Source organism: Cyprinus carpio, chromosome B1, assembly GCF_018340385.1.
Source record: "Cyprinus carpio isolate SPL01 chromosome B1, ASM1834038v1, whole genome shotgun sequence".
NCBI lineage: Eukaryota > Metazoa > Chordata > Actinopteri > Cypriniformes > Cyprinidae > Cyprinus > Cyprinus carpio.
In genome coordinates, this window is record NC_056597.1 from 15,355,096 (window position 1) to 15,373,754 (window position 18,659).

Here is an 18,659-nt window from a genome sequence, read left to right on the forward strand (position 1 = left end):
AACACAAACAATAAAATGCAAAATCTAAAACTCTCACATTAAAATGCTCATTAAATGCTAGGAAGCTTCCTTAAGTTTATGAGTAATTGCTTGCCTGTATACTTAGTACAATGTGTCTGACGCAGAGAAGAGTTTATTTTTGTATATTCAAATTGCAGCCTTTAATTTCCCCTAGAACAATTATCCTCATGCACACATTAATTAATTAGGACCTTACTGACATTCACTGTTAAAAGCACTGAAGAAATTAATGGACTTTTACAAAAGAAGTGCCAACAAATGTTAAATGTTATTTACTTTTTAATGCGTTAATGTCCGGAGGTCATAATTTTGCAGCTTATGGTTAATGACATTTCTTTGTTTTGTCATCTTAAGTTTATATTAATCTACAAATACATACTGTAACAATAAAAATACATTGGATTTACTTTACATAAAAATTTTCATAAATATTATATAAAATGTATTATATAAATGGTATAAACATAAAATATAAACTATATGAAATATACAGGATGTATAGAAACTTTGAATGGAACACAGTTACTTCCAGAAAGTTTAATCTTTTCTTCTTTTTATTTCGTTTTGACACTTCTGGTTTAGATCCCTGCTTCTATCCGAATACACATACAGAAGCAGATCATTTTGTCATAACACAAGATACAGATACAGATACTCTTAATGGTCAGGATGCAGCAGTTTACTAGAACAATGCTCATAAGTGTTGCTTCCAACTTTGGAATGAGTGGGAAGTGTTAAATTGTGCCACTGCATAATGCACTGCTATAACTGAATTGGCCAGTGACTCTAACAAGTGTAGTATGTAAAACTCAAGACAAATTTGGCTGCAATGCCCTTGGACTGAACCCAAACAGATTTCCCTTGCAGTCAGGAACTTAAGAGCTCAATTCAGGCACCTGTAATCACAGCATCTGTTAAAGACCATTTGAGGAAAAATCAATTGAACACACACATACTGTTTAGCTAAACATCTGCTGATCGTGTCTTTACTTGCACAGTATGAACCGAACCAATGCTGGGCTCTACATTTGGCTCCTCACACACACACACACACACACACACACACACACACGTGGGCAAACACACATCCCTTCACAGTCCAAACCATCTGTCTGCACATCTGGGAATGAGACCACCTATCCAATTGGCCACCACAAAATTGTTAAAAATCCAACAGTGTAATGTTGGGTTTGTACCATGTCAGTAGGACAACCCATCTGTGTAGGTGTATTTTTATTATTATTTTTTTTTTTTTTTTACCAAAGGATTTGAATGGCTTAACAAAGAATACCAAGTCACAAGCACTCGGAACACAGACACATCCAACATAATTTTGCAATCATGTCATACTTATCACAAATACTCAGGATGAGGTAAAGACAACCAGCTGAAGGTCTTAACACCACTTTAGCCTGTCTTATCTCAAACATTCATATACAAATGTACTGAAAAATACAGCACTCATACACACACACACAAAACAGGCCTGTTCGGTTTGTCATTATCAGGGATTATTATAAGGACAAGGATGGGGAATGTTTCTATATACTAGGCAGATTAAGAATGACCTGCTTTACATGACAATAGCAATAACATTTTATTTCAAGCCAGATTATTGGATTAAATGCAGGATCTCACTTAGGCCATCCAGAGTGCTTTGAGAACCCCTGACCTGAAAAGGTTCAGCTCTCCTGAACACCGCTGTAAAACCACCACAGTCTCATATGAGTGAGTCACTGAATCTTTCTGATCACAGGTTCGTTCAAAAACACTGAATCATTCATGCCTGAAAAGGGTTACATTTCCCTTCATTTTTAGACACACTAATGAACTTCCCTAAGTCCTTCCCATCTGTGGAAACCCTGCTGCCATTTTGAAGTGCATTCCATTTCCTCAAGTAGATGAGGGAATTTTATATAGACAAACCCTTGCCCCCCATGATTTTGACAGAGGGAGTGAGTCTATTGACATTTGACACTTTAGGCAGTTCCACATACCACAATGCAACATCACAGCTGATTGCACTTAATTTAACACCTACCCACACAACTTCAGTGTATAATATATGACTTTTTTATTTATTTATTTTTTAACTTAATGATACTTGTTGCTACATTAAGCACACTGTTGTAGTGAATAACAAATCCGCTCCATAGTGGATTTCAGGGCTTAGGACATTCTAAATCAGCCTAATGCAAAGGTTCTGCCAGTAGTGAGCACTCATGCAGTGTAATTAATGACATAAATGCGAGTCAATGAGATGGAGGTAAGTTAGAGAGGGAAGGGCATAAAAAAGTGAAGTGGGGTGCACCAATAAATTGTCTTTATGGGTAAGTCATTGAATCATTAATTTGACAGATTTTTTCAAAAATTCTGATTCTTTTAGGAACAAAACAGTACTACTGTGCATTTAGTATGCCTTGGAGCAGTTCTGTTTGGAGCAAAGGAGCAAAAACATAACGTTCCAATATTTTGTCATAAACGTAAGCTATTCAATATTTAGTTCTTGTTTATTTAACTGGTGTATAAAAATAATATTAAAACATCATGCTACTACTGTGCAAGCAGTAACTTTTCTGAAAGTCAGTGCTGCTAATGAAGTTTTAGTAATGGAGACTTTCATACATTTTAGACATGGAATCCATGATAAATGTTTTCCTTCATGTTATTGTACCTATAGTTACCTTTATTATTCACTTTATACAGGCAGTCAGGCAACGGAGATTTTAAACAGTCTTTTGTTGTTGTTTTTTTCTTCTTCTTTCCTTGCATTGATGACACGTTTTATTTAATTTGTACTCTGTTGTTCCTTAACAATTGTGAACTAATCTCTAAAAAATGGAAAGCTGAGTTACAAGCATTTCCTCTGTGATTGTGCACGGTATACTTTAAAAGACTCTCAAGGACATTGGCTCTTATGTTGGGCTTTTAAGACAAATCACAGAGATCTAGAGTAAATGGTTGTCCTCGTCATACTCTCAAACACTAGTCCTATCTGAAAGTGTGTTTTATGCTGTAATTTCCACCAAAGGCGTAAAGTGTTTTTTTTTTTCTGCCTTTTTCTTTTTATCTTAAATTGACCTTAAATGGAGCAGTAAAAAGCATCTCGCAGAGGACATTTCAGTGTCCATGAGCAATACTATCTGTGCGTTCAGCTGTGTGAGTGCGTGTAAACATTTACCAATGTCAGTACATGTCCATCTTTGAACTTCAAGTCCATCTGTGTGGTAGAGAATAAAACAAATAATAGCTTGCACTGAATTGCATCACAAAATCAAAGCTTTTTGCTGCAAAAAGATGTTTCTGATTGATTAGTCAGTTTGTGGTTCCAAAGCTAAGGTTTATTAAAAGGTTTACTATTTGTTAGCTTGTTTCATAAACTTTGCTTAAATTTGACTTCTTATTTTGCTTTACAGAGAACAGATCTGTGCTCTGTAATCTTTGGTTTAATAACAACTTCATACTGTAGTATGAGGTGATGATATCAGTCATAAATTATGAAGAGAGTTGTTGCTGACAGCAAAGTAAAATATTGTTGACATAAAAGCCCAAAGGAAAATTTCTAGAGATTGCTCTTTCATTGCCTCTAAGACTTAATGAAGTGTCAATAAAATAAACCTCTCCTAAAATTCCTTATAGGAAATTAAAAATGGGAACAAATTATGATTAGAGAGCTATAAAATGAATGTGAACTCCTATGATTTTTGACTAGATTTAAGTATCTTAGCAAATTAGTGTACAGATTGATAGACTGTTTAGATCTCTTCTGAAACTAAGATGGAAGATTGCTGGGGACTTTTCTGACTTTTCTTTTGAGCTGGAGATTTTAGCAAATATGTCCATTTGATCTCAATATATTCCCATCTTAAGTCTATCAAAGTGATGTTTGTCTTCTTTGAGTGCTCTATGACTAAAATTTTCAGTTGGAGATAAAACACAAACAAATCATCTGGTGTGGCTGCATGTTCAAATCTGCTAGAATTTTAGAGCTTCTTGGTGGGTCGACCACACCTACAGTGGAAACAAGCATTCTCTGTCTGACCGCAAGGTCTACATCTTGGCTCTGAAGACATTTGAAAGCCACAGCATTTGGCTGGCAGATTTACAGTGCCATGCTTTCATCCAAAGTGGTCGTCTGCTAGGCAGGACAGAGTCTGTCTGCAGGATAGGCTGAACATGACCCTTGGCACAAAAAGACAGAGAAAAGAAATGAGAAGAGGGCGGGTAAAAGTCTGAAAACAGTGGCAAGAATAATATAATTTAAATACATATTTGCAGTGAATATCAAGAATAGCTGTAAAGGATCTGTTTATTTACACACATCTTGTCTAATCACACTTGCAGCAACAGTATTATTTTAGGAGGATAACAAACATCACATGTGGATTAATGTCAGTTGCTGAGAGCTAAACACTGAGGCAGTTGTGTTCGGTAATTATGACATTCCATTTCTAAACAGCAAACAACTAATAATTTGTATTTTTTTGTGTGTGTGTGAATATATATGTGTGTGTGTGTGTGTGTGAGAGAGAGAGAGAGAGAGAGAGACTAATACACATTATTTATACTTGTATGTTGTGTGAATGTGTAATTTCTTCCTCTCTGTCCAGACGTCCCTGCCCAAGAATTTCATTATTCACACTGTCTGACTCTAGACAGATGTTTATTTTTCAATGAAAGGAGCGAAAGAGGGTGGAAGAAAGAGAAAGAACAAATATCTCTACTCTTTTTTTTTCCTCCAACAGTAAAGGCTGTGACAGTTCATTGGATTTAACAATGCATTTCATTTTAAAGACATTTAGCAGTTCATTCTTTGAGCAGTCAATAGAGAGCATTGTCGATGTTCCTGAAGTCAATACAGTATAAAGGCAAGTATATGGTAAGATAGAGAAAAAGTGGCTTTGACCACTTCCTATGATTAAAATAGGTGCGATTTATCAATGTATCAAATTTTGCTTTCTGTAATGTCACCATCAATATTCTAATACCCTTTGCTCAGCCATGTTGAACTGTAATTAACAAAATTAGAGCATCTATTAAAAGATCACTATTTGCTAGACCACTGAGGGAACTGTACAGGAAATCCATAAAAAAGCATTTCCTGCAGTGATGTAGTGGGATTAGCTGTAAATATCTTCATGTTAACTTAAATGTTAACCTAATGGACTACCTCAGTGCCATCAGTCCAGTTGGAGTAAATTGGCATCTGTACACTTTTTATAATTATTTAATTTATTATTATTATTATTATTATTATTATTATTATTATTATTATTATTATTATTATTATTATTATTATTATTATTATACAATTTTTCCATTGTTACATAGTTTCCTGTGTCATTACACTACTCGATTTTTCTGTTTTATAAACTTTGTTGATGCCACAGTATAAGTAATAAACCGTCAGATATAAAGCACTAATGAATAGTTTCCTACAAGTGCCATTGTTGAAAGTCTTCCACTGAGATCAAACTTTAAGGAGACTCTTGACAGGAATTGGTTAGTGTGACATACAGATGCACACTTTCTGACTTTCAAACAGCCTGTTGGGTTTTTGATATCTGCAGGCTGCTATTAGTGAAGCTGATGCTTGCAATCAATGAGAGTTTGTCTTTTCTTTTCCCATTTCTTTTGCAATTATTTCTGTCTGCATCATCAAATGAGTGTTTGATTTTTCTGTGTTTCATAGGTGTGTATCTAAGATGCAGACCTGAGGAGCAGGTGGAATAACAGTCATTGTTCACCTCAGGACAGTGTAGGGGGTTGTACTGCTAACTAAATTGTTGGAATGTCACCCACCCGGCTTTCCATTAGCACTGTGTAGCATTTCAGTTTAATTTGATAGTTGTCACTGATAGTTTATTTAAATCTGAAATGGCATATGTAGTATTGGAGAGTGTCCCTTAGTTTCCTAAAAATCAAATGAAGCAACCCTAGCTGGAACATCAAAGGCTGCAAAGAGCTAAGCCCATTTCACACTCCAAAAATTGGGCACTGGTAAAGGATCTATTATAATAATGAAGCTGTCAGTGGAGTTTGCAGAATTGTTATGGGATCTACCAACAGGGTTCCAGTTGTCGTCTATCATCATATGGTATTGGAACAAGATGATGGTGAGTAAATGATGACAAAACTATCCCTTTTTTATTGTTTAGTTATTTTTGTACAGTATGTATTAATTTTTTTATTTTTTTACTTGTTTTACTTAATTTTGTGTACAGAAGTCTTAGAAGACATTTAGACAGAAGGATAGTTCCCTCAAATTATGAAAATATGCTGGAAACTCAATGCACTTTAGTGTTACAATGTCTTCCTGACTAGCCTTAAAGGTGCTGCATGTGATTTCACTTCATATCAGGAAACCCAGCTCTTGCTAAATGACTGACAGAGAGCTCAAAATGACTGACAGAACTTCTGATAAACAATGGATTGTTAAACAATAGATTATTCTGTGCTGTTTACAGAGCCTAGGGCTGTCACAGTGACAGGTCTGATATCTCATGACACCTAATTCAGTGATATCTGTCAGGTTGTAGGGACCTTTTTCTGAATACTTTTCCATAATAAAAAAGAAATAAAATACTTACAGCACATTCAAACCAAAACACAGCTGAGCTTCATTTACTATACTTTTGTATATCTCTAATTGTATGCAAGCTTATATCTTATTGTTTGTTATTATTATTATTTGAAGAAGAGACAGCTATGCATATTCACTGTGTTTTGGATGTATTCACTTATCAAAGAATATGGTTTAGCTGGCTAGAACACACATCGCCAGAGGGGAGATTTCATGTTGTACCTGTTTATGATTCCTGGCAGAATGTTTCTCTCACAACCAAAACCCAACATCACAGAGCACGTGTGGCGCCAGAGGGGGCAAGAAAGGTGACACACATCCTCTGACTGGCCTGAACTAATCTGATCCAGAAAGGGCTGAAAGCATTCACTCACTCTTTCTGCCCGCCAGCTGGTACATATGAGAGTGAGAGAGTGAAGGAAACAGAGAGCGCCCAACTGTTAATCCAATCCCACAAAGAGAATTTTTCAACTGAGTCCAGTTCATGCCCTTTGGTGACACTTACGACCAATAATTACATTCATCCTGCAAAGTCATTTTTCAAAATGTGCAGTTATTATGTTCGTGCAGAACCATGTTAGATGATACCAGTACCACTAAATAACAACTTGTTATATTATCTTTGACGGACACTCGAACATGTAGCCTGAAGGCCTATGATATCAATATCTATGGTAATATTTCATTAGTTTGTATCAGATCAGCACTTTGTAATTCCATTTTGTTGAATATGCCATGTCTTTAAAGGAACAGTTCACCCAAAAATTTAAATTTGCTGAAAATGTACTCACCCTCAGACCATCCAAAATGTAGATGGGTCTGTTTCTTCAACTAAACAGATTTGGAGAAAAACCATTGCATCACTTTCTCACCAATAATGAATTGGTGCCGTCAGAATGCAAATTATAAAAACATCATAAGTAATCCAGATGACCCCAGCCCATTGATTAATGCCCTGTGACATGAAAATCTGTTTGTAAACAAATCCATAATTAAGGTGTTTTCATTTTAGTCCATGGATCTGGCCAAAATACTAGTCTATAATCCATAACAATGCTTCCTCTACTGAAAGAGTCCATCTCAACTCATCTAGTTGCTAAGATGTTTTTTTTTTTTTTTTTTTTTTTTTTTTTTATCTTCTATATCAATTGTAATGTGGGGAAAAAAAAATAGAAAAGGAGAATAGTACCTTTGCTCATTAATACTATTTGTCATTCGTTCATGTTCGTAACACAAAATACATGGGATAACTCATACTTGAAGGTTTAATACTAATAGTTAGGGGTTTGTTACGGTAAGTACATGTATGAGCTCTTGACATTTATAGTTATCTAGTACACAACGATCTTGTATAATCATAGCACCAAGTAGTCTTAAGTAGCCTAAAATTAAACATAATGGGATTGAAATGGGGCTTTTGTCTCTATTGGCCCTTGACATAAAGAAACTGAGTGCTTAATGCCAGGGGGACCATGCCGCTCAAAGAAAAGTAGTGAGCCTGTAGAGCTTTCAGTTTTATAATGTATTCTCTTGTTAACACACTTCTTCAAAGAGCTACTTCTGACAATTATAATGAGCACCCTGCACGTTTATAATGTATGTTAAAAACAGATGCAAAGGTGTGCAGTTCGCAAGAATCTTTTAATCGCATTAATGCAATTTTGCCTGTATGTTTTACTCATTTTTATGCATTCTCTCTCTCTCTCTCTCTCTCTCTCTGTGAAGTTAGCAAGCCAGAACGATATGCAGCAAACTTTAACAGGTTTAATAGGACTGATCTCGTTAGCATAATTGAGGTTTCTGAAAGGAATTTAAGGATTGTGGCTTGCAGCTCAGGGGCTGTAGGAAAAAATTAATGAACCATAAACATGGTAATTCAACGAGCCCCTGGAAATACATATTTTTATGCAAAATGTCCTGCAACAATGTTTATCGCAATTATGTGCTACAGTAAAAGGAGGAAACGGGAATAAGCAGAAATTGCTTTTGCTGTTTGCAAGCTGCTTGTTACTTGTGTCATTAGATTGAAGGAAAAACACAAAAGTGGCGCGGAGGAAAAGCATAAAATAAGTGGATAAACTATAAATGAACAATATGCTTGCCAGTACACAAAGTGGCCAATTCACTTAACATTACACTGTTTTTGTAAATAAATAAGTAAATTTCTATAAATAACTTTTTATTACCTGATTTGCAGAATTTAGACTCTAAAACAGCATGTGTAAATAAACAATGCTATCAGTAGAGACAATTCCCCCTAGTGAGCACAATAGATTTTTCCAATCTCATGTGCACCACACAAACAGCAATAAATCACTATTTTTACCATCTTGTGGGTTTCCACCTTGCCTGTTTAAAGTTTCAACAGCCTTTTATTTTCTTCAAAAGTAGCACAGCACTATAAATCTAAATTTATACACTCAACCGAAATGTTTATTGTCCTGATGGGTCTCGAGATGCGGTAAAAACCATTCTTGAAAACATTTCAGACTGCTCCAATGTTATCAGAGTGTCACAGGACACTGGATTCAGTCTTTTCATGGCTGTGTGTATGTGTGCGTGTCTCCTCTATCTCTTTGTAAAAGCGAACGCTCTGTGTGTATGTGCTCACCGATAAGACGGCTTCTTTAGTTCCGCATCCAAATGTTCCATTCTGGCTCCGGTCTGACACCCCATTCATGTCTATTTCCGCCACATGCAGTCAATTAGGCAACAAAGGCGCTGTGCCTTCACCCTGCAGCTGCTAGATGTGGCACTAGTAAAATCTGCACATCCATTATGGCTCTCTTTGCATGATGTTTTTTCCTTTGAATGTGCATCAAGGGATATGCCCCTAGTTTATGCTGCTGTATTCGGAAATGGTTGAAAAAATGATCAAGAGGAGTGCAAATTTACAAATGCATAGTGCATAGTGTGTAATATATACATTCGTCAAGAAAATAGTATGCTTTCCTTCACATTTCTCTTCAATATAGAGTCTGTTTTTTTGTTTGTTTGTTTGTTTAATCAAGGTTGCACAGCATTCAGAATTTTACTACATCTAAATTTAATCTAAATTCCAATTCAGATCCTTAATAAATTTGGATCGTATCACGGCATGTATCCAGGCCGGGGTCTCAGGACAATGTGTGAGTAGGCCGGCCCGAACACAAGGTACTCTTCGCTCACCGAAAATGCTTGGAGGTCTCCTATCCTCTTGATGGAAGTGAGCGCGGTCAGGAGTGCTGTCTTAGCAGACAGGAATTAAGCTCAACTGGGACCAGCGGCTCAAAGGGATCTCTCTGAAGGCTAGCCAGGACGGTAGAGATATCCCAGGAGGGCACCAGGGGTGGCCTAGGAGGATTTAACCTTCTGGCAACCCTCAGGAACCTGACGATGAGACCGTGCTTTCCCAGAGACTGGCTACAATAGCAGCCACATACACGTTCAAGGTGGAAGGTGAAAGCCTATGCTGAAACCTTTCTTGCAGGAAAGAAAGCACTACTCTAGTTCTGCATTTTTGATGGTCTTCTCAGTGAGAAGAACACCAGATCGCGAACAGACTCCACTTCAAGGCAAAAGCTCACCTCGTAGATAGGGCTCTGGCCTGAGTCATAGTGTCTTCCACCGCCGATGGGAGATCACTTGGTTTGCTGTGTCCCGTGAGCTGGGTGCCAAAGGTGTCAAGCCTCTGAGAAAGAAGGTCCTTCCTCAGAGGAATGTGCAATGGAGGGGCTGTCACAAGGAGCATGAGTTCAGAAAACCGAATGGGCCAATACGGTGCAACCAGCAGGACCTGTTCCTCATGCTCCCTGGCCTTGCACTGTGTCTGTGCGAGAAGGCTCACTGGGGGAAACGCATACTTGCGTAAAGCCCGAGGCAAGCTGTGTGCCAGTGCGTCAATGCCGAGGGGGACCTCGGTCAGGGAGTAATACAGCTCGCAGTGGGAGGACTCGAAGGAGGCAAACAGGTCTACCTGAGCTCTCAGAATCGACTCCAGATCAGCCGGATCATCTCGGGATGGAGTCGCCATTCTCTGGGGAACGTGAGCTGTCGTGAGAGTGCCCCCTCAGGCCCCCCAGTGGCACCAACCCCATGCATAGCAAAGGGCAGGCTGAGGCGTGGCCTGCAGCTTAACGGTGGCAGGTGGAGGATCACGCCAGGGCAGGATGTGCTGGATAGCCTCAGTCTGCCTTTGTACTGCCGAGAACTGCTGGCGAAGTCCTCGACAGTGTTGCCGAATAAGCCTAGCCTGGGAGATGGGAACGTCAAGATAGCGTACTTTGTCAACGTCACTCATCTCAGCAAGGCTGATCCATAGATGGTGCTCTTGGCCCACTAACGTGGACATATCCTTCCCGAGGGACCACGCCTTGACTTTCGTCACCCGGGGAGTGCAGTCAGTCGCCGAGCGCAGCTCCTGCGTCAACCTCGGGACGGTACTACCCTCATGCATTCATTTTAGTGCCTTGGCAAGGTGTACTTACAGGATAGCCATGGCATGCAGGGCAAAGGTGGCATGGCCTGCAGGACTGCAAGCTTTGGTGGTGAGCCACCATCAGCTTAAAAACTTTGGATGGGAGATAAGGACGATTCTTCCAAGTGGCGGCGTTTTGCAGGCATAGATGCACTGCAACTGCACTCTCCACCTGGGGAATGTCAACATACCCCCTAGCTGCCCCTCCCACGAGGGATGTGAGAATGGAGAAGGCAGACAAACAGCTTCCGACCAAGGCAGGGCATGGTCGCGAGCCACACGGCCCATGCCAAGGAACCAATCATCCCGCCACGGCCCGGTAAAGCATGGCCGTCAACTCTGGGTCCAATTCGATGGTGGCGACAACACCCGAGGGTCAGACGGCACAGCAGAATCACCAGGGAACCGCACATAAGAGCTGCTGCAGGAAGAGTAAGAGGTCCACCAGGACTGGCCCGGTGGAGAGGCTCTCACTGTAGCCCTAAGATTGCCCAGAGCACTAGCCGGTGGTTCTCTTCTCGTGGCATAAACCATCCACGAACACAGCTTCAGCGAGCTGGATGCCCAGACACTGAAGACAATGATCGTGGCTGTCGACAGAGGATAGGAAACAACCCCAGGAGGACATGGATGGAACGGCGTCTTTAAAAAGACGTGACCCATCCACGATCAGAAACTGCTCTTTTAGATGAAGTACCCAGGGGAATCGCTGAATTAACAGGGACACCGCTGACTGTGCCGTAACGCCAACCAGAACAGCCTCTTCTTCCAGCAGCAGAGAGAATTTGCCTGGTGAATCTCGAATTGTGTTCATTTGCTCGGCTCCAAAGCAAAAATCTGATTAGTGGATGCACCTGTTGCCTATTTATACCCGTGTGCACAGGGAGTGGCTCAGCATGCAAAATCCACTAGCCAAATTTCATTGGCATTTTCTCTTAATCAGAGAGGATTCAGGCTCCCAAATAAGACCCCTAATGTCGAGTCATGACATAACTTGAAGTGACCGACAGATAGGGAAAAGTAATTCAAATTTGAATGTAATGTAAATGGTTTTTATATGAAGACATTTACGTATTGAATTTGACATTACCTGTATTTGGATTATTACACATCATTATGTTGCTTTTTAGTGTTATCGAAAATGTCCATACATTTAATGGATAATGTCCTGGCAGAAAATTACCAGTACATTTCCCTTTTTATTTTATTATTTTTTTTTTTTACATTGTATAGTTCCAGGTCAAATTCCTTAACTTATGAATTAAAAGGGAGCCAATTCTTCAGTTCATAATTTAGCATTTTGCTGTTTTTATATATATATATATATATATATATATATATATATATATATATATATATATATATATATATTATATATATATATATATATATATACATATATTATTATTATTATTAATATTATTAAACATAGTGGGAGATGTCATCCGACACTGTTAAGTGTACATTCAGGTTTTTTCCACCCAAGATGAAATTTCAGGTAATCAGCAGCATGTGTACTGCCCAACAGGGTGTGTGGAATGATTCAGATCATTAAAGGTGAGACCTGGTATTCAGCTTGGCTTTTGTTTCCCATGAGAGAGCGAGAGAAACATCTGGCTTTTTCTATTTCTGTCAGAGAGAGTGTTAATTTGGCTGTTTGACTCCACAGCTGAAAATATAAGTCAGAGGGCTTAAATGGTGGAGGAAAAGCGAGATAGAGAGAGAGGTGGATGAATATCTTTTGCTGAGTAATAACAGTAGTCAGACCTTCAGAAAGGTATGGTTCTCCACAATGCAATTTCAGGAGGGTGAAAAAAAAAATACACTTTGAATGTGAATTATTCATAAAATGCAACAAAAAAAATTACAGAAATGCAGTGATTTACAGGATGTAATGAACTCCATATCCACACTATTACATTATATTGTGTAAATTCTATTGCAAATTATTGTTAAATATTTTGTTATATATTTATATTATATTTTGTATTATTGTAAAATACTTTTATCACATCACACTTTTTAAATATTATTATATTTACATAAAATATACTTTTTAATTTAATGGAATAATAACAAGAAAGATAATTCGAAATAAAAGCCTATTTTGTAACAGATCCTTGAAATCAGAGTACAGAACGAGGGGAAACTGATGTCTGTAACCACATGGGAAATGTTCTGTCTGCCTGCAGCTCATATGTCAGTCTGTGTTCTGTTGTTACAGGTATTTTATTTAAAGTTGTGGATGAGGTGATGGAGGATGTTTCACAGATACATCAAACTCTGTCCAGCAGCACACACAGAGGTTCAGGGTAGAGCAAAATGCTCACAGGGTCTGCCATCTCAACTTGAACTCTTAGATCAAGTTCTTTCACACACACACTTGTCTTCACTAACGTATGATTGCAAAATGGACACTCAATTATACTGTCATATCTCACTTACAGTAAGCTCTTCATGTGCTTAAAAGCTCCTGAGTCATTCTGTTTAGTACAAAGAACTCTTGAGGAAAGTGAAAGAACAATCTAATCTTGAAACGTTATCATACTTGTGCAGTTCTATAATTTAATATTTAGCAGTTCTTAACCTTTTACCCTTTTTGCTCTCCTTTTACCTACTGTGTTTAAAATAGCTTGTAAATCTCTCATTGTGCTGTATTATCGCCAAAACTTGGATTTGATAATTTTTTTATGAAGGTTTTGTATTTCTTTTCGGAACTGGTTGATCATAGGCCTCATTATGCCATGATTATGCCACAAATAAATACCGTGCATGTTCATAACCAAAATATGTTGTATCACTGAATAACAGCACACATATATTAGGTGTGCTTGGCAATTAGTTTAAAGTCCAATCTGAATGAAAATTGGAAATTGGAATAAAAATGCCCACACCGATTAATATTTCAATTGGTTTGAGAGGGGTGGGATAAACCATTTTCTAAAACAGACATGTAAACACTTGATCAGATGGAAAACTGAAACTAGAAAATGTTGCACATGTGCAATGATGTAGAAATGACTTAATGACATGGCGCATAGAACAAGCTGATGTTGTTGTGGTTAAACATAATAAATTACATTTGTGTCAATCTAAAATTCTCTTTCCACTCATTGTCTATGAAGTGGTACCGGATAACATCTGCAGACTGTTATAGGCACAGGAATGGGAATTTTTTTACTGCTTGATTACTATAAGCATCATTACAAAGATTTGTGAGTTTGTTGTCTCCTAATTAGGACTGAAATAGGTAAATATTTTGTCTGCTTTTTTAAAACAAAGAAAAGGAGGATGGTTAGTATACTCAGTATATTTGTGCAGTGTATGCAAAAATGCAAATCAACACGATTACTTTATTCAATGTTCATGTAAACATTATATTTGGATTCATCCATCGGAATGATTTAAAAAAAATCACAACAAACAAAGAAATTACAAATGGCATTTCATGACAAAGATTTTGAGAGCTGTTGTGTCTGCATATTTTTGACTTTGAGTGTTTCACTCTAGTTTTTGTCTTCATGCCTAATGCATAAATTACAAAAAAGCAGAAATGATGTGTTATTGCCCAAAGTGATTATCTGCTAGCATCTTCACTTTCTTTGTCATACTTTAATGCTTTGTAATGGATATGTACACATACATGCTCATTTGTGATTAATTCCAGGACTAGAACATTACTCTAAATCAACCTCAACCCAGTTCCACACCTCTGTCTCGTCCAATGGAATCACAGGACTCTTTTTCTAATTAACTTTGGGTTAATTGTCTCCAAGGACACACAGCTTGCTGTTATGTACTCTGCATGAAATAGTGAGGATATTTTGCCATGGAGATGCTGGTCATTGGTTGTGACTTTGCATTGATGGCAGCAGTGGCTCGTTTAGAATTAATTACTAACAAGAGGGGAGAGCAGATTTGCCCAGATGCTTTTTAATTACACAGAAATGTAAATGATGATCGTCATAGTGCCATGATGTTGGGGAGGCTGTGATGTGTGTAAAGCCTGAGACACACTGCATGGTTTTTGGCTGTCCCAAACACAAGATTGGCATCGGGAAACAATCATGGCATTTTCTGTGAGTGTGGCTCCTAATTGGTGGTTCTGTGTCGTGTTGTGTAGTGAGAGAGGTTCAAAAGACAGCCGTTGTCACAGTCTTGTGACCAAAGATAGCTTACGATGCAGCACACATAACTGCAAAAGTGTGATTTATCATGCTCTTTTTGTTTACCACTTGCACATGCTGATGATGTTTTATTCTTCTATAGAAATGTGTGTCGTAGCCTATGAGTCAACAGGTGTCATCATTGTACAGTCTACACACATGTTGTAGTTTAAGTTTATTAGATCCATGTCACACAGTGCATAGGCAGAGTTTTACTTTTATGCATGGGGGGCACCCACTTGCAGATGAGCCACGAGCACTTTTTTATATGTTCTACATTTCATATATGTATGTAGCATATATTCTACTTTAAAAATACATTTAGAATTAACAATGACTGCTTTACAGAGTAAAAAAAAAAAAACAAAAAAAACACCTAGTGCAAAAAAGCTGCCTCTTTCAGAGTTGCATAGATGGCCATATATTTCTTTCACTGACGTTATATTCTGATTAATTTTCAGTCAAATCGTTCACTATGTGGAGTAGAGAAAGATTTGAGAATCTGCCCTGTGCCATTAAAGATTGTTTCTTATTCTCCTCTGAGAAACTTATTTCTGATGTAACCTAACCAACGGGCAGCATGAGTGCAAGCTGCAGCAGTCTGAAAAAGTTTGATATTTGTCCTTCTCTACTTCATCTTTAAGTTTTTCAAGAGTGAATGGCGATGTGATAGCACATTTCACAAGATCCATTTCAGCTGTCACAAGCTGAGGGTGAATCTTAAGGCTTGTGTACATGCTTAGTAGAGGACTGATGCCACACTCAAGGCCATCGCTTCATGTGAAAATCGCCTGTCTAATTCATCCAGGAGTTACTCAGTCCATCACATTTTTATTAGTGGGTTTATAAAAAAAAAAATCTGAATCACGAATATCCTTTTTTCATTTAACTTGCTAAAGCGGGAGAATAACGAAAAGAGAGACCTCTCATGTATCACGACAATTTGCTATCATGAGGTGCGGGGATATGAGGCTTACATATAATTGAAATTCATTTAGCCAAAAACTTATTCCATCCACCAAAATAATAAGATACTACAAATAAAATGAGAAAATTTGAATCTTTAATTTTTATGTTTTATTCATAGCTCAGACAAAATCATGATTGTCTCTCAACCCCACACCACGCCCCCAATACTCCGCCTGTGACACAGTATGACATGCTATTATCTTATAGGACTGCTAAAATTGTGCAGTGTATCTCAGGTGTAACAGTAGACATCAAATCAAATCTTTTTTATGTGTCATCATTTACTCAGCCTTATGTTGTTCCAAACCCATTAGACTCATATAAAGATATTTTTAAGTGAAATCTGAGAGATTTCTGTCCCTCTGTTGTAAGTCAAATCACACAAAACTTTGACGCTCTTAAGACAAAAAGAAATGCGGAAATAAAGCAGAGACTTTAATCCAAGTCTTCTGATGAGAGAACATGATATGATAAACAGATTTAATTTAAACTTTTATTTAAATCTAAATATTGATATATGCAGCAAATAAACTGAACAGAAGAACAGAAGCCCTCTCTGGGTCGAACTCAGGGACAGGAGCCCTCACTGGGCTTGACGTGGAAACAGGAGCCCTCTCTGGGTTAGTTTTGGTTTCTGAGGCCCTCCCTGGGCCAGAGGCTAAAATAACAGCCCTCTCTGGGCTTGACGTAGGAACAGGAGCCCTCTCTGGGCTAGACTCAGGATCTGAGGCCCTCCATGGGCCGGACATAGGAACAACAGCCCTCACTGGGCCAGACGTGAGGACAGAAGCCCTTTCTGTGCTTGACGTGGAATCTAGAGCCCTCTCTGAGCTAGACTCGTGATCCGAGGCCCTCTCTGGGCTTGACGTGGGAACAGGAGGCTCTCCTGGGCCTGACCTGGGATCTGAGGCCCTCCCTGGGCTGGACACGAGAACAGCGAGGTCAGGGGCTCGAGCCATCTCTCGTTTCTGGTCTGGCGCTCGAGCCATCTCTCGACTCTGGTCTGGCGCTCGAGCCATCTCTCGACTCTGGTCTGGCGCTCGAGCCATCTCTCGACTCTGGTCTGGCGCTCGAGCCATCTCTCGACTCTGGTCTGGCGCTCGAGCCATCTCTCGACTCTGGTCTGGCGCTCGAGCCATCTCTCGACTCTGGTCTGGCGCTCGAGCCATCTCTCGACTCTGGTCTGGCGCTCGAGCCATCTGTCTCTTTCTCCTCATTCTCCTCTTTTGGGCTGAGGTGAAGGAGATAGCTGCTGTCATCATAGGGCTTGGGAGTGAATCAGCCGGTGGGCTTGACAGTGGAGCTGTCACTGTATCTGGGCTGAGAACTGAAGCCGAACTTGGGAGAACTTGGGGAAGCATGGGTGGAATGGAGCGAGCGGGCTCTAACAATCATCAGGAGACAGGAATTGAAACAAATTATCATTGAGTCCCATTGGGAAGCAGGCATTAACCATGTAATCGCTCCAGCTCACCAGATGTACAACACTCAGGACCTCCTCCACATATTGTTCCAAAGGCCATCCATCCTGCTGAATGTTCCAAATTAACTCCTCAGCCCAGTTCATACTTTGCTTGGTCCGGTGTTCTGTCACGGTGCTACGGTGATGAGTTGAGGAATGTGAAGACGACGGTGAGTCACAAATAATAGTCTTTTATAAACCATAGTATAGACGACACCAGACAAAGGAAACAATGAACAGACAACACTTTAAATACTGAACTAAACGAGGATAATTAACGGGACACACCTAAACTAAATGAGTAATCAAAACGAGAGGGAGAAACTTGGTCACAGGGAGCACATGGGGAGAAAAGCACAACAAAACAGGAATGCCAGGCCCTGTCCACACGAACGCGGTTATTTTCAAAACCGCAGCTTTTTTATGCAGTTTGGCCATTCATCCACATGCAAACGCTGCACCAGGTCACTGAAACCGAACATTTTTGAAAACTCCTACCAGGGTGAAGACTTTCAAAAACTCTGGTTGCAGTGTTATCATGTAGACAGCGAAACCAGAGTTTTTGGCTTGTGACGTCGGAGTATGCGCTGTTATCTCCACCTACTGGAAACTTTTTCAAGCTTCTGATTGGCCAAATGGCTTTACATTTGAGATTATATCGCCACCTGTTGGTTTGGCATGCTCTTGACAGTGCATCATAGCATGCTTTTGCGTTTTCATGTGGACAGAGATTTTTTTATAAATGGAAGAAGGAAAAACTCTGTTTATAAAAATACCCGTGTATGTGTGGACACGGTCCCAGTCTGAAAATATACTAGATAAAATATTAAACTCACAAATTTCAGATGGAAATCTAGGATGAATTCAGTTTTAAAAGATAGATAGCTTTCTTTTGTCACAATATTGTAACCTAATTAAACATTTAATTGAAATCCCCCAGTTTTTTTGGTTTTGTTTTGTTTTGTGCAAAAAAAAAAAAACTTTTGCATTGATACTTCTTCC

At 38.9% G+C, this 18,659-nt stretch overlaps 1 protein-coding gene across 1 annotated transcript; it reads right to left on the reverse strand.

Moving 5' to 3' along the window:
* Positions 1–16,314: 16,314 nt before the first annotated feature.
* LOC122135756 (acidic repeat-containing protein-like) lies at positions 16,315–17,864 on the reverse strand. Its single transcript, XM_042715970.1, has 3 exons — positions 17,670–17,864; positions 16,963–17,579; positions 16,315–16,368 (listed from the first exon to the last, which is right to left on the reverse strand). Exons 1-3 carry the CDS (start codon positions 17,716–17,718, stop codon positions 16,315–16,317), a joined length of 720 nt encoding a protein of 239 aa, XP_042571904.1. The 5' UTR covers positions 17,719–17,864.
* Between the last annotated feature and the right edge of the window lie 795 nt (positions 17,865–18,659).